Genomic DNA, 14,932 nt, shown 5'->3' with positions numbered 1-14,932 from the left:
GATATTTTCTTTCAAATTCCTTTTTATTTTCTTACCACTCCCCGAACCGGAAATTAACAAACCTTCCTATTAATATTAACCGTGTACCTAACAGAAACCCCCCCCCCCCCCCTAACAATATGATACCCACCTCGTTCGCTCATCCCACATCCCCTTATACTATCCTTTCTTCGAGGTCCTTCATTAAGCAAAATACCCTCCCGCTTCATCTGAGCAAAGAGAAGATAAAAAGGGGGCTTTCAAACAAGCCGCCAACTAATTGATCACCCTTCAACAAACATTTATTTTTCTCACCGCTCCTTCCCCTTTTCTCACTCTCGCTTTCCGTTCGGAAACCCTTCCGGAATCGACCTACGCTGCTGGATGCTGCTGGGAACCGCCTAGAACGTTGTTACATCGTTACGCGATAAGTTGTGCCTAACCGCCGGTGAGCACTTCAGTCTGGTGGTGGAGCACGTGAAAAGTTTAAAGCGCAACAAGCTCACGCTGCTGGATCCGCAGGAAACGGTCGCCCGGGTAAGTATCGCATCGAAAAACAACTCACACACACACACACACACACACACACAGAGGCCCCGGGATTTTGCCGAGCTCTGTAGGCAAGGGTAGTTTTGCTTCCGGCACGTGTGCTCCGGTGAAACCGCAGAAACCAGAAGGAAAGCAACCGTTCCATTCGATACCCGACCAGGGGTATCAATCACTCCGTTTTCAATCACTCGGTTGTGAGATGATGGTTGCAATTGTTGTCAAACCACTCTCAAATGGATGAAAAGAAGTTTGAATAAACCATTTTACATACATTCGAGTGTACGTGTTGGTACGTTGCAACAGGTATAAACATATTGCAACTTTAAATTAAAATGTACACTGTTCTAAACGTACCCCAGTTTTTTTTTTTGTTTTCTCCACGAAATATGGTTCGTTAAACTCGACTGTTCCAATTTAAATCTAGAAACTCATTTCATACGATTGCCCGGAGGCAATGTCCCGCAGCTTAAATCTCTGCAAGCTTAAATCTTCTCCGCGATCCGATAGTACAGATTTACGATAATGGCTGCTGGATGGCGTCCGCCGTTAAGTAGAGCCAAATTCATTTCCACGAAGCGACAATATTTGTTTTTTCGCCCTTGTTTGCCGTAAAATCCATGCAACGGATGCCACAGGACGTCATTTGAGGAACAACATTTACGTAACAGATTTGTTAAAACCAGTTTTCGGTTGCTATAAAGCTGTTAGAGAAGTTGAACAAAATTAATGTTGTGCCTTATGAAACTTTTGGCTGGTTTCATTCGTGAATCTTTCACCTAATATTCATTCAAATGGATCCATGAATCTCTGGGGATTCGAATCTTCAAACCTCAATGCATGTTTCGAAACCTCAATGAATCTTCATGAATCTTTCATGGACCTGTCACGAATCTCCATGATTCTTTAGATAATGTGGATCATGCGATCAAAAAAAGGGGATCCCTCTAATCATTTTTGCTCATAACTATTCATCAGTTGATGGATCTTTCGGATTCATGAATCTCTTATTAAAAGATACATAAATCTCTAAAACGCAATTTTTTTTCAAGCCTGAGGTTTTTGAAAAATTTTCCAGGGAACCAAACAATGTCAGTAATAGCGTATGATAACTAGCAATAAGTAATGCCTTAACGGTAAAAGAAGCCATCAGAATCACAGAGAAAAACAATTGATGAACCCTGTAATACAAATGTAAAGTTTACTATGTAATGAATTAAATTGAAGACCAATAAATCACAAATAATAATAATAATAATCTAAAACGCAAAGAATCATTCAGATTCATGAATCTGAATCGGAATTACACAACTCTAGAAAAAGTCAGTGTTTGGCTGCTAACTCGCCAAGTAATAATCTGAAGCATTCCCCGATGATGGTGTTTGCTTCATGCTAAACGCTTACATAAAACCATATTTCATTCGTTTAAATGCCCTTTTCATTCCACCATCACAGATAGCGGCCCGGCCCGGCGCACACAAGCTGCGGTGCTTGTTTCGGGTAACGTTCGTGCCGGTGTCGGCGGCCGGCCTGGCCCAGAAGGACCTCAACGCGCTGGACTATCTGTTCCTGCAGTGCTGCAACGACGTCACGCAGGAGCGCTTCGCCCCGGAGCTGCAGCCCGAGGTCGCCCTGCGGCTGGCCGCTCTGCACATGCACCAGCATGCGCTCGCCAATAACATTTCGCCCGCGAAATTAACTGTAAAAACTGTTGAGTAAGTATGGTCGGTCATTGTTGGGTGGGTTCGCGGGGGGGTGTCTAACGTTAATTATCAACGAGTTCCATTTCAATTGCTCTTCACAACAAAAGGGAAAACGCCAGAAGTGGAACTATTGTTTGCGACGCTTTTGACCGCCAACATCGATGGTCATAACAATGCGCGTACCAAGGGAAACGAATAAGAAAGTATCGCAAGGATGACGGTTTCATTACTTTACTGAATTCAGCTTCAAGATTGAAATGGAATTTGAGGGCGGAGAAAACGAAAAGTTCCTTAACATAAGCACTCATTTTTTTAAGTCAATTAAAACTTCAGACTCTTGGCTCGGTCCATTCTCTTCCCTTTTCCCCACTCAAACGCCACTAAAAGTATTCGGTTGCTTTAAGTGGCTAAAAGCACAAAAAAAAACATCTATTGAGAATAGTGGTTTTTTTGTTTGTGAAATTTCAAAAACAAAATTCTTTCGAAAGAAACATTTTTTCTAACTTTTTCCTCAATCAAATCAATCCCTGAAAACAGCGAAAGAAAAGTTAATTATTTTCAATAAAGAATGATTTCACTTTGTCGACTTTTCCAACGGATTTTGCATACTCGTACGTGACATTAAAGAATGTTGAGCCAAATCAAAACGAGCAGCCATCGGCTTTCGAGCGGCGCATACTTTCATATTCCATTTAGTAACGGATCCGTGACGGCGGGTTTTCACTTACCACTAAGCACACACACACACACAGATACAGACCTCTCTACATACCGGAAAGTAGATAAAAGATTTCACCCCTTTTTCGGAATGTTACAAATCATGAAATGTCTTACCGAAAAACTTTGGCCCACGTACTTCGCGGCGTGTGTTTGTGGAAGTTAGCGCCGGAATGCAGGGAAGGACAGTGACTTGCCAGTATGCGCCGAAACCTCCCCAACTACCACCGCCCCCGGTGGCCCTCGGTGGTGGCAAAATTAGTTCAATTTGTGAAAAGAGTTCCGGAATTTCCGATTTTCGTTTCTTTCGGGGTTTTTCCCATTGTGCATCGAGCACGCGGTATGTCGTTGCTGCGTGTGCGTTTTGTGTCTGTGTGTGGCTGGAGGAAAAGTTTCCCAGGTTTCGCTTTTCGCCCGAACGGCCAGATTTCCGCACGCGGTATGCACCACCACCGCTGACAAGGACAAATATTTGCAAATGCATCCAACGCACCGGGGAGAGAATGTGAAGATGGCCCGGAATGAAAGAATGGTGCAAAAGTTTTCTTCCGCCTTTCGGTTCACTTTGATTGTTCAGTTCAGCGTGTTTGGCTGGGAAAGAATTTGGAAAAACTTCGGCCTCGGAAGTGCGGCGTTGCTCGGAGTGCAACTAATTTTGTCGAAAGCTACAAAAGGCAACTTAAAAGTTCGTGCTAAATGAGTTTCTGTTCTACAGTTTTTGGTTTGCAAAAAGAGGTCCACGAAGTGATTTAATATATGGCACTTGGTATTCCATTGAAATGCACACGAGGGGGTGTTGAAAATAGTTTTCTACTCAATTCCCGGATACGTTATTATTGCAATGAAAAAATATTCCAAAGGCTAGGTTGAGAAAGATTATGCAATTGAAACTGCTTTGAGATGGGTGTTTTCAATTGATTTAATAAAAACACCTGATACTGTTATCGAACTCTTAACATTTTTGGGAACAATTTCAAGTGTATCCAAAGTATAACAATTCGTTCCCCTCTACCCTCACCGCAGACGAGAGTTTGGACTGGATCGCTTTGTGCCTGCTTCGCTGATCGAAGGAATGAAACGCAAGGAACTGCGGCGACTGTTGGGACACTTCCTCAAGCTGAACTCCCAGATGACTGGCTCGTCGACGAAAATGCTCACCCAGCTGCAGGTAATACCTCCCCGAATCATAGCGTCGGAAAAAAGCATCCAAATGTATCGCTCTCCACTTTCTCCAAACCAGGCCAAAATTCACTATCTGGACATCATTTCCGGACTGCCGAGCTATGGAGCGAAATGCTTCAGCACCAACCAACGGGACGGTGTCGAACGTGTGCTGCTCGTGAGTCCCCGGTTCGGCCTCAGTCAAATCGCGGGCATACGAAACACGGTGGTAAGTTTGGCAGCTGGTTTTATACATCTATATTCAAACAGGTTGCTGCAGGTTAAACCCCCTGCCGCAATAAAAATCCCATTAATGGATAGTGACTTTTAATTCGTTTTAATATCAGTGTACTCACTCCACCCAAAATAATTTTACAACGTGAGTTTTCCAACGGGGCGCAATTAAATTCATTAATTTTAACGGGACTTAATCATAACCTGCGTTGGATTCCCGAACATGTAATATGCTGCTTAGTTGGTCGTTCATAAGATTCATCATAAATATACCAAATTAAATCTCGTCCAGGTTATCCTGAACCGTGTATCCCACTGCCCAACGCCCGGGCGTTCGATGAAATGCGCATAAAAAGTTTGGCCCCCCACCCCTCCCTACAAGCACTTTGCCCCTGTCCACACCCACGCGGCCTCAATCTGATTTGCCCGCGAGGTGTAATTAAGCACCGGCACCACGATTCGCAGGGCGGCATTTCCTGAACGTGGACAAGTCTCCGCTGGTAGCCGTACGCTTTCGGTTTCCAATTTTCCTAATCTTGGTTTCGCTTTTCCTTTCCGCGCGTCCAACAGTTGGTGCGGGTAAACGCGGAAACTGTTTGCCCAAGGGGTTGGGGAAAAACGGCGCGCGCGCGCGCGCCAGCGAAACTTCCCAAACAGGACCCGTTAACGAAACGAAAATCTAGGGCAAATATTTAATGAGAATTTATTATCATCTACGCATCGGAGGTGTAGGTTATGCGAACGAATATAAGCGTATGTGCGTGCGTGCGTGTGTGTATTTATGTGAGCGCCATCGCTTTGGAAATTTACTTCCGTCACAACGCCGAACGGTTCCGTTCGACTGTTTAAGTTTCCACCGGTTTTCACCTCCTCCACCAATGGATGGCACCAGGATTGATCGACGAACGCAAACTCCCGGACAGCTTGTTTCGAGAACCGGCTCCTTGAACATAACCAACCACCCCCTTGCCCCCCACCCATCCCGGAAGCTACATTTGTTTGGCTTGGGAAATGGTTGTTTGCCGAGGCATTAGTCTTGAAATTGATGATAATTACAGTCGGTGAGGTCGCGGCGATCGTGATTGGTGATGCTAATCAGGTGAATTTGTGGGTCTCTTTAGGAACGTTCTTCAGTTTGAAGTTCTCCTCCAAACTCCTTTCTGACAACCCGCTTGAATAACGATATGCTCCTATATTATAATCGATTTTGAAATTCATCACTTAAGATGCTACTAATTATTTAATATTTCAAATAAATTATCATGTTTTTGCCGAGATATGTTCAGCATACCTCTGTGGTAAGCATAATGTAACGTTATGGAAGAGGATCAAATCCAAATAGTTGCGAAACATATCGTTATTTTTGCAACATTTCCCCCCACTTCTGAAAAGGTTACAAACTTTCGTGTGTCTTGTGTAGTAACAACTTATCACCTCGTATGTGAATCTTCCTACACATACGTATATTTGTCAGTTCAGCTGGCACACACAAAAAATCCCGCTTCAGTTTTCCATTATGAATACGTTAACAATGCTAAAGTTTGTGCGCTCGTCTTCGGAGTAGTCCCCACTTTCACTTCGAAAAGTTTTGAAAACTTTTCCCTCCTCCAAGCGATACAACACCGGGTGCTGAAACTTGCCTCTACTCGTATAGTTCCGTTTTGGCACGTGTGTACGATTAGTACCGCATCCTGTTGGAAGTTTGAAAAGTTTCCCGATTATGGTGAAAAGAGTTAGTAGAAAGGAATGTCTGCCGTACAGGAGGTTTTTGTCCTTGTCTCTCTTAGGGTTCTATTCTTCGGTCCAGCTAGTTCATATACTACCAACAACCACTGTCCAGAGCACACTGTAAAGGGGAACAAATCAATTCAGGGCCCAAACGGATCGCTCATTCTTCCGAAAGCCGATGACAAATCTGGTGGCACTTATAAATCCTAACCCGGAACCGATGCTGTTGGAAAAGTTTTGCCGAGCCCTCGCGAGCCTTTCTGGTGCTCACGGAACCGTGATTGATCGCTGGAAAATGCTACCGTTAGTGGTAGAAAAGATTGAGGCCGCGCTTCTTACTACGATCCATTTTGGAGTGTAAGGACGCGTATCCGCGAACCGGAACGATCCAAGGTAGAAATATCTGACAGACACCTCATTTATCTTTTGTGCTTCTGTACAGCCGTCCGTTTTGTGCGGGAAGGAAGGCATTCCCTGGGGAGTTGGGGAAAACGGGTAGACCATTGCTTGCTGGAACTATCGAGCATTTTTTTTTCTTTTCAAACCGGGAATGGAGATACGTTATCAGCCAATTCGTGTGACTTGGAAATTCAATGGTCAATAATTGCGCCTCGTATGTTTTTGATGATTATATTAGGCAAACTTGTACACACGATAAGCAAGGGGTAAACATCTGATAAGAAAAGTATAAATAACTTTTATTTTGTAAACAAATACAGACCGACTCACTCGATTCTGTGTGTGCAGATTAATTAACCTTTCGGAAACAAATCAATTTGTATTTTCCAACAGCCACAACCAATTTGCAATCTAGAGGAGTTGATTCGCGTCGTGGTAACGCGTGATGACGACATCTCGAACACCGTGACCGTCTTCATAACTCCCGATCGGGTGATCAACTTCTCGATGGAGGACCGTGACGCTTCGGAGTTTGCCATCGTACTAGCGGGCTACTATCGGTTAATGGCCGGTAAGTGACATATCGTTATGTTTTTGTATCAGATCATATTAAAGTGTATCCACATTTCTTTATTTTTGTCCACACTATAGGTAAAGAGCTGCCGCTGGAGCAAGAACGCGATATTCAAATAGAAGACATTGCACCACCGTACCTATCGCAGCACACGGTGGTCAGTAACGGCTGGAGCTACCTACCGACGGAGAAGCCAACGCACAGCATAGCGTTCCTTATGCCACCGCCGTACCACTCGACCGGGTTCCGCAGCGCCACCGGGTCCATCAGCTCCTCGAGCCGCTCGGACGAATGTGACCGCAACGCGAACAGTGCACGTATGTCGAACCGAAACGTACGGCCCAGTCTGAAGGAGTACGATTTCGAAACGGCCCAACAGCAGGGCAGGGATGTGCGCGCGTCGAAGGATGGCACGATGGTCGGTGGTGGCGTAGGCCGGCTGCCCGGTGGCGTTCCGGAGGCTCGCAACGAGGAGGTACTTCGGCGCGTTGCGGAAATGCAAAAGCTCGTCGAAAACTCCGAGCGCTACCTGAACGAACACGGCGACTATGGGCACGAGTTCGAGGTGAAGCCGGGCGGTAAGCTGAACTTCTGGCGCGAAACGTCCGTCGATGTGGATGAGAGCGATTGCGAGAGTCTGAACAGCAGCAAGCAGAGCTCGACCGAGGATGGGCCGGGTGTGCTGAAGCACAGTGACTCGCTGACGCTGCTGACGGAAACCATCAACCAGGGGCTGGATGGCATTGCGAAGGGACTCAGTTCCATCTACACGGCTCCATTTAGTGAGCTGAACGGGAAGCTCGATAACGGGGGTTCCGGTTCGGCTCAGAACACCCCCAAGAGTCAGCGTAAGATTTCGGGCTTGAGTCAGATTCTAAGCGATCTACAGGCGTTGGGAAATGATCTTTCGCAAAGCGAGAGTGACTCCGAGTCCCTGTACACCCCGAACAGTTCGCCGATTCATAAGACGCAGAACGTTAACCAGTCGCTGCAGCAGCAACAGCAGCAAATGCAGAACTCAACACAGACGGGAAGCCACCCAGGTAACCTAAGGAATAAATCCATCCGCACCAGCTTCGGGCTCCACAGTCCGGACGGTGCGACCGATGGGCGCGATATGAACCTGAAGGACTACCTTCGCCAGCTGAAGGAAGCCAGTAGTGCGTCCGAGTTAGGCACAGATGGTACAGATCTTGCCGCAAAGAAGCTGGGTGACCTGTACGGCTACGAGCTGCTCGGGGACGATTCGCTCATCGAAACCGATCCGGACATTATCGATCTCCGCTCGATTCCACCGCCCCAAACACCGGACGAACTGGACAACCTGCACGTGCTTAGTGTCCCACCGAGCGGGTTTGATGATCGAGCGGGAAAACCGAGCGGTCCGATGGTAGCAACAAACGCCGTGTCCGGTACGGGTGATCTCGAGGAGTTTCTCAAGCAGGTAACGATAGAACCCCCGACCCAGAAGATTACCCCAGCCGTCGAGCTAACCCCGGAGGAGATCCTTTCATACATTATTCCTCCACCGCCCGGGCTCGGTGATCGTACCGATGGTAGCAAACCCACAGCCACCACCACCAACACCGACATTCCCGAACCCCAGAATCCCCCGGTGAATCGAGCAATCGCGACGGTTGCACCGGTTCAGAACCATCTCGGGAGTAGTGTCAGTCAGAACAACAACATTAACACGCTTAAGAACTTGAACTACGCGGTTGACGGTGGACCGATTCCGAAACCGCGGACGGTCAACGGAACCAATGCCGATCCCAGCACGCTACCCGTGGTGGCAAACGGTGCCATCTCCAGTGTGCTGCTTGCAAAGTACGCGTACGATCCGAGTCGGTTCGAGGTGTACTATCCACCGGAGTTGCGTCAACCGAACGGTGGTAATGGAAGCCACTCCAACGAGTATGACCTTTACAGCAACAGTGAGGCCGCAAGTGCGGCTGCGGTGACAACCACGGTGTCGGGGGGAAAGTCAACGAACGATACGAATGGGACGCCCGTTGCCAACGGCGGGGCACCCTCGAACGGTCACGTAATCGAGTACCCGACCGTTGATCGTAAAGGTCCGTTTTCCTGTTGCGCCAAATCCAAGTCCAAAGACAAACAGAATGGCGACGCAGAGTCAGAGCAACAGAAGAGTAGCGACCCACCGAACCTAGCACTCCCACCGAAACCCTGCCCACACACCGCGGCCAATCAGCCCAGCCCTCCCCAGCGACCCCCAAAGAGTGCGGAACTTCAGCTTCGCCTTGGTTCACCCGTACGCTCTCCACCTTACTATGCGCGGATGAACGGCATCACCGGCACCACCGGGAATTACTACGAGATGGACCCACCCTCATTACCGCCCCGCTTCGAGCAGTCCCCCACACCCCCGTCGGTCATACTGGCGACACAGCTGCCGAAGAAACCGCCACTACCTCCGGTCCCACTGAAGCCCTGTATCCTGCGCAGTCCGGTTCCGATTCTAAAGAACCCGCACGCCACATTCAACCACCTCCAGCAACAGCATCTCCAGCATCTCCAGCACTATCAGCACCATCCGGCGCACTCAACTCCACCTCCGCATCTTCCGCATCATCTCCAGCACCATCCACATCACCCCTCGGCCGTGGCTGGTGTATCCCTTTCGGCCAACTCCTCTCCGGTACGGACGGCCGGCATAGGTTCGCCCCACTTTCACCGCAATCCGAACTGTTACAGGGAGATCGAACGGGCCTTCAACCATCACCGGGACGAGCTCGGCGCAGGGCAGACGATACAGATGACCCCGGGACAACCGGCTGCAGCATCGGTGACGACGATGCAACAGGACAACAAGCATCAGCTACAACCGCAACCCCCGAACGGTCACCATCGGTCACACAGCGACTGCCCGCCGGTCTGCCTGAAGAACCCTCCGGCGGACAGTAGGGCACAGCTGACGCTCCTCTGTTCCCCACAAATGTCCCGCAAGACGTCCCTCCCGACAGCCACTGGACCATCACTGCCCACCGGTAACGTTACCTTCAGCAACCCGGGCAGCCCAATCCTTTCCAACAAGAACGGACACGTACTGAACGTGGACACACTGATGGCAAAAACGGACGTGGCCATGGCTGGACTGCTGGTGAAGCTCGACCAAGTGGCGGCCCTCTGTTCCGCGGCCCAAACGGCCGGTGGTGGCACATCGATCGACGAAGATCGCTTCCAGGCGGCCAAGGACGAGCTGACCGACCAGTCGCTCCAGCTCGTTACCGCCTCCAAGCACCTGGTGGTCTCGATGTCCGACGCGAACCTCACCAACCTGCCCGAGCATCTGACCGCGTGTCTGTCGGCGCTGCGACGCATCACCGAGCTGGCGCAGGATCTCACGAGGTACACTTCGGCCCCGCTGCAGACGCGCAACATCGTGCTGAAGATCCACGATGTGGCCTCCAGCTTCCGGGAGTTGGCCTGCGTGCGGGTAGGCCCGGCCGGTGCCGGTCAGCTCGCCCTCAACGCCGAGTGTTTAGCGAACGTGCTCGCGACCCTGCTGCGAAGTTTGCGTGTCTTTTCACCCTAGCAGGAACCACCGGGGAGCCAGCAGCAGGGCGATGGGATCGCATAGGACTAAGGCTCCTCTCGGATGAAAGCTGTTTCATCACCAACGGATATAAAGGTTTCTCATTACGAGCGTGGGTATGCCGGCGTGTTAAGTCCTCGAAAAAGCCCACAGAAAACAAGAAGGTTGTTAATGTAGTCGATAAGATGAATGATAGATAAATTATGAACTCCAATCAAGCATCCACACACGCAGACACGCACACCTACCCGCAGTGGAGTGGCCACCCAGGTGATGAACCGTAACGTATCAGGGGTTTTTTTCTAGCTTCCCATATCATGGTCCTATCATTTTCACAATCTACATATCTAGAACTCGCATATCGTACACGTGCATATTTTCTAGCATTTGATAATGACGTTGATAATTTCCCACGGGCAGAATATGTTATCACAAGGCAAACCTGGTGGCCACTTATACTTCGGGATAGGTTGATAGATCATGCCGTGTAAGCTAACAATAATAACGTCGAGTAATTTATGCCCCCAATTAACTTGTTTCCCCTCGGCAGAAGGTTTGGGTAACACTAAAACTAAAATTCAGCATCGGAAAGGAAGAGACTTTTAATATGTTTAATTTGTTTTGATGCAAACAGATGAGATGGTTAGACAAACGCTCTTTTTTCTCGTGTTTCCTTTTCGGATAACTCGACAGAGTCAATCGAAAATGTCTTACTCTACTTATTGGATTATTTTATTGTGTTATGTGTTTTCGCCTAATTCTCAACCAACAAGGAACATAAGGAAACATTGAGATTACGCTTCGAGCGAGGCACTAAATGCGTTTCAAATACTCAACACGTGGAGGGATAATAACTCAATTTGGAACTCTCTGCTTAAAAAAGCACCCTAAAATACTTAAAACTTCATGCAAATTGTGACTCAAAATTGAATCTTTCTAAAATCCCTGATAGCTGAACTCACATGAAGGACTGTAAATACAAGTAGCAATTGCCATGAACGAACAGCGGTGGGACAACGGGACGAGATCTTCGGCTCACTGAAGGTCGGTTTGTAAAGGACACATAAGAGCGACATAGAGAAGGGAAGTTGAGTGTTAGTTGAAAATGGATTTGAATGATGGCCTGCAGAGGCGGGCCCCTACTCGTTCTGTGTTAGTGTTAAATGTTGAGAATTAGGTAATGGTCTAGTAGCAGTAAAAACAAAAATATACGCTGATAATAATCGCGCTGCAACGGATGCCATTCGGGTTGACCGGTGGTGCCAGGAACCTCGGGATCGAGTACGAAGCAAATGACTCAAATTCGAAGATGCTTCCAAGCGAATATGATTGACAAAACATCTATCTAAATTGCCATTGGGGAAGTCCTAGAGATGTGGCGATCAGTAGAGAAAAAAGGATCATAATCAGCTAAAACTAAACCTACATATGATGATATTGTTGTTTCTTCTTGTGATAGCAAACCGCATGCGACTCGTTGTTTGGGGAGCTTTCCCCAGAACACATAAAACGACGAAGGAGTTTGTGTCACTTATATGAAACGACAATATGCACGAGATTGTCGCAAACCAAACGATAGACCATGGGACAATGTGAATCGGTAGTCAAACATTTAAAGTCACGACTGTATTACAGTAGAATAGAGATGATAAAAAAGTTTGAAATAAAAAAACAGTTACATTTCAAACCATTTTCACAAGGCACACCAGTGAGTACGAGCATCAAAGCAATCGTGGGAGATGGACTGAGTCCGGTTTGCAATTGCTTTTATGCTACATCAGACGCAATCCTCTTAAAGCCCGTCAAAAATGATCATACCATGTCCCATTTTTGTGTGACCTTCTTTTTTTTATTAAACCCTATTATTCATAACGCCGGATAGGGAATTGGTCAAAAGCATCACACGCGCGTGAAGACTCATCTTTCACAGATTATATGTGCGTATAAAATATATTCTGTTACAAACGCTTATGCAAAGCCATCGTTGTTTTAAAAATGTGTTTTTAATGTTTATTACAAATATTTTAATTGTTGATTTTATCTATCTGCTTATAACACCCTTAAGTTAAGGACAAAGAAACCCTTTATTCGTTGCTTTGAATAATAAGGGTTTTGCAACAAGTTAGAGTAAGGAAAGTAAAATGGAAATATGAGGAAGAAATTTGAACGAACTAAAACAAATGTGCAAATGAAAAAGAGGCGAAAATTTACCATATCTAAAATGTTACAAATGAATAACAATATCAAACAGTAAGTTCAGAGCATATCGCAAAAAGGAAACATGCAAACAACAATAACCTTTTGTTTCCAAATGTGGAACGGAACGGTGAAAAAGCCTAATGGGAAGAACGGCAATAAACCCGCTTTTAGTTTGACTTTTTATTCCGATTCACTAAAAGGCAATACACCAAACTCCACAGTCTCGCATATTTGGCTGCTGGAGCTTTAACAAAACATACAAATTCCAACCTCCGTGAAGGGTAGTACTTGTTATACAATTTTCATTTTTATCATAACAGCTAGTCAGATCCAGCCAAACAGGTGTTGTTTAATGTATAAAAAATGGTTTTCTATATCGTGTAAACTTTATTCGCAGCTTTGTTCAAAATAGAGTAATAGTAGTTTTATTCGTTACGAAAAAGAAACGCACAGCATATTTAAAACATCATCAAGGGGTCAGTTTTTTCTACGAAAGTCTAAGGTACAGCCGTTTACTTTATCCTTTCCATTGTAAATCGACTCTGATGCCATTCCAAATCCGCGCGGAACATATCCTAATAAAACGAACAGTTGAACTCCTGCTACCTTATTTTCATCAAGAATATGAAACCTAACTATCTTATTAATTTTTTTTTAAATCCCCTTGAAAACTGCGCTTTTGAGGGAAAGAAACACAAAACCCATGGGCCAGAGTAACAGAATAAAGGGAAATCGGTTTGAAACATCAAAAGAACACGTTGCAAACTCGAGTCAGTAGTTTTCGTGTTTATTTGAAAGTGAAAAAAAATCGTAAATCTTCACAGGATACTAAAAACTGATAGAACCTAATAAACATTCTAACATTAGCAACAATACGGAATACAAGAATGGATTTACAGTTGGAGGAATGTGTTAAAGGAGATTCCTACGCGTAGAACGGATTCTTATCCTGAATCGACCAAAACCAGACAAGAAAGTAGATCGAAATGGAAGCAGAATAAACATAAGCAACCACCATTAGATAATTAACTAATAAAATTAGTTAACATATTTAAAACACACTTCTCTTTGTTCACAGTTGTAAATTCGTCAAAATGTATATCCGAAATCTTGTTAAGTGTTCGTTATTACACACTTCTCTGCTCCCGGATTTCTTTGCTTTCGATAATAATTTTAAATTATATTGCAAAACAAATTAAGGAGCATATAAGAGTGTTAATTTATTAGTACATATCTTGCAGTGTTGTAGACTGTTGGGGTAGCATTAAAATTACGGCTTACACTTAAGTGATGGAAATAACCCACTTGATTCCACTCTCGATGTGTTGCACACGATGTCTGCAAGTCTATTTCTTCTTCTTCTTACCGGCATAATTGTCCACTTGTACCGTTACGTTGTGCACCTTCTGGGATATCTTATTGATGTAAAACAGGGCAGCGATTGAGAAAAGAATACTGCAAAAAAAACATTAGATTACCTTAGTGAACGTTTGCTTAAACCTTCAACAACATTAACTAGAAATGGACTTACCAGGAGGTTACACACACACGGTGTACCATTCCACAGGCAAATAGAGCACCGACTAAACAGAATAGCACTTCCGGAAAGAATTTCGCTTGGAATCCATTGCCAAGAACAACCGCCTCCAGGTTAGACACCGCCTACAAGGAAGATACATTTCTACATTTGTTCACGGTTGTGGCTTGCCATAGACAACTGATACTTACGGTCAGTGAGAGGATGAACAACCATGACCCCAGGAAACCACCGAATATAGTGGCCATTTGTGAGGACGACAGCAAAGGGCGGTACATTTGCATGCCGGAAAAGATCAGCACCGCTGATACCGACGCCAGTGCTAGTGATACCGTGGTTGGTACAGCTGGAAATGGGAAAAGCGTGAGATGTTCCGTAATAAACATGTATCACATTATAAAGTTTCTATTGGTTCGCTACAATACCCATTATTTTGTATATTTATCACACAAAACTCAACAAACACCGGTTTCAGAGACGAGAAAATGTAAACAACGACGTGGAATCGTAATCATCCAATCCTGCCATATAAACGACGAAACTGTCAACAACTAAAATGAGGGCTAATTTCACCCATCGACGAAAATTTTGTAAATTTC

The 14,932-nt window shown here is 45.9% G+C and overlaps 2 protein-coding genes across 2 annotated transcripts in view; one reads left to right on the top strand and one right to left on the bottom strand.

The window, feature by feature from the left end:
* The window catches only part of LOC131288158 (uncharacterized), a 57,183-nt gene extending 46,586 nt beyond the window's left edge, over window positions 1–10,597 (top strand). Inside the window, exons 6-11 of the mRNA XM_058317271.1 lie at window positions 385–516; window positions 1,981–2,240; window positions 3,969–4,113; window positions 4,186–4,335; window positions 6,861–7,038; window positions 7,119–10,597. Coding sequence (XP_058173254.1) covers window positions 385–516; window positions 1,981–2,240; window positions 3,969–4,113; window positions 4,186–4,335; window positions 6,861–7,038; window positions 7,119–10,597 — 4,344 coding nt within the window. The remainder of the gene's footprint in view (window positions 1–384; window positions 517–1,980; window positions 2,241–3,968; window positions 4,114–4,185; window positions 4,336–6,860; window positions 7,039–7,118) is intronic.
* A 3,400-nt stretch (window positions 10,598–13,997) lies between these two features.
* Window positions 13,998–14,674, bottom strand: LOC131287246 (protein KRTCAP2 homolog). Its single transcript, XM_058316279.1, has 3 exons — window positions 14,525–14,674; window positions 14,328–14,458; window positions 13,998–14,251 (listed from the first exon to the last, which is right to left on the bottom strand). The coding sequence occupies exons 1-3, from the start codon at window positions 14,615–14,617 to the stop codon at window positions 14,143–14,145; spliced, it is 333 nt and encodes a 110-aa protein (XP_058172262.1). The 5' UTR covers window positions 14,618–14,674; the 3' UTR covers window positions 13,998–14,142.
* Between the last annotated feature and the right edge of the window lie 258 nt (window positions 14,675–14,932).

The sequence above is a fragment of the Anopheles ziemanni genome, chromosome 3 (assembly GCF_943734765.1).
Source record: "Anopheles ziemanni chromosome 3, idAnoZiCoDA_A2_x.2, whole genome shotgun sequence".
Lineage (NCBI taxonomy): Eukaryota > Metazoa > Arthropoda > Insecta > Diptera > Culicidae > Anopheles > Anopheles ziemanni.
Note: the sequence above shows the minus strand (reverse complement) of the source record. Positions and strands in the feature narration are given on the sequence as shown.

Excerpts from the sequence above, each read along its gene's own strand:
- LOC131287246 (XM_058316279.1), bottom strand. The coding sequence starts at position 14,617 with ATGCAAATGTACCGCCCTTTGCTGTCGTCCTCACAAATGGCCACTATA. Across the intron at positions 14,459-14,524 it reads TGTTCATCCTCTCACTGACC|GCGGTGTCTAACCTGGAGGC; the intron begins GTAAGTATCAGT and ends TCTTCCTTGTAG. Across the intron at positions 14,252-14,327 it reads CGTGTGTGTGTAACCTCCTG|TATTCTTTTCTCAATCGCTG; the intron begins GTAAGTCCATTT and ends TTTTTTTTGCAG.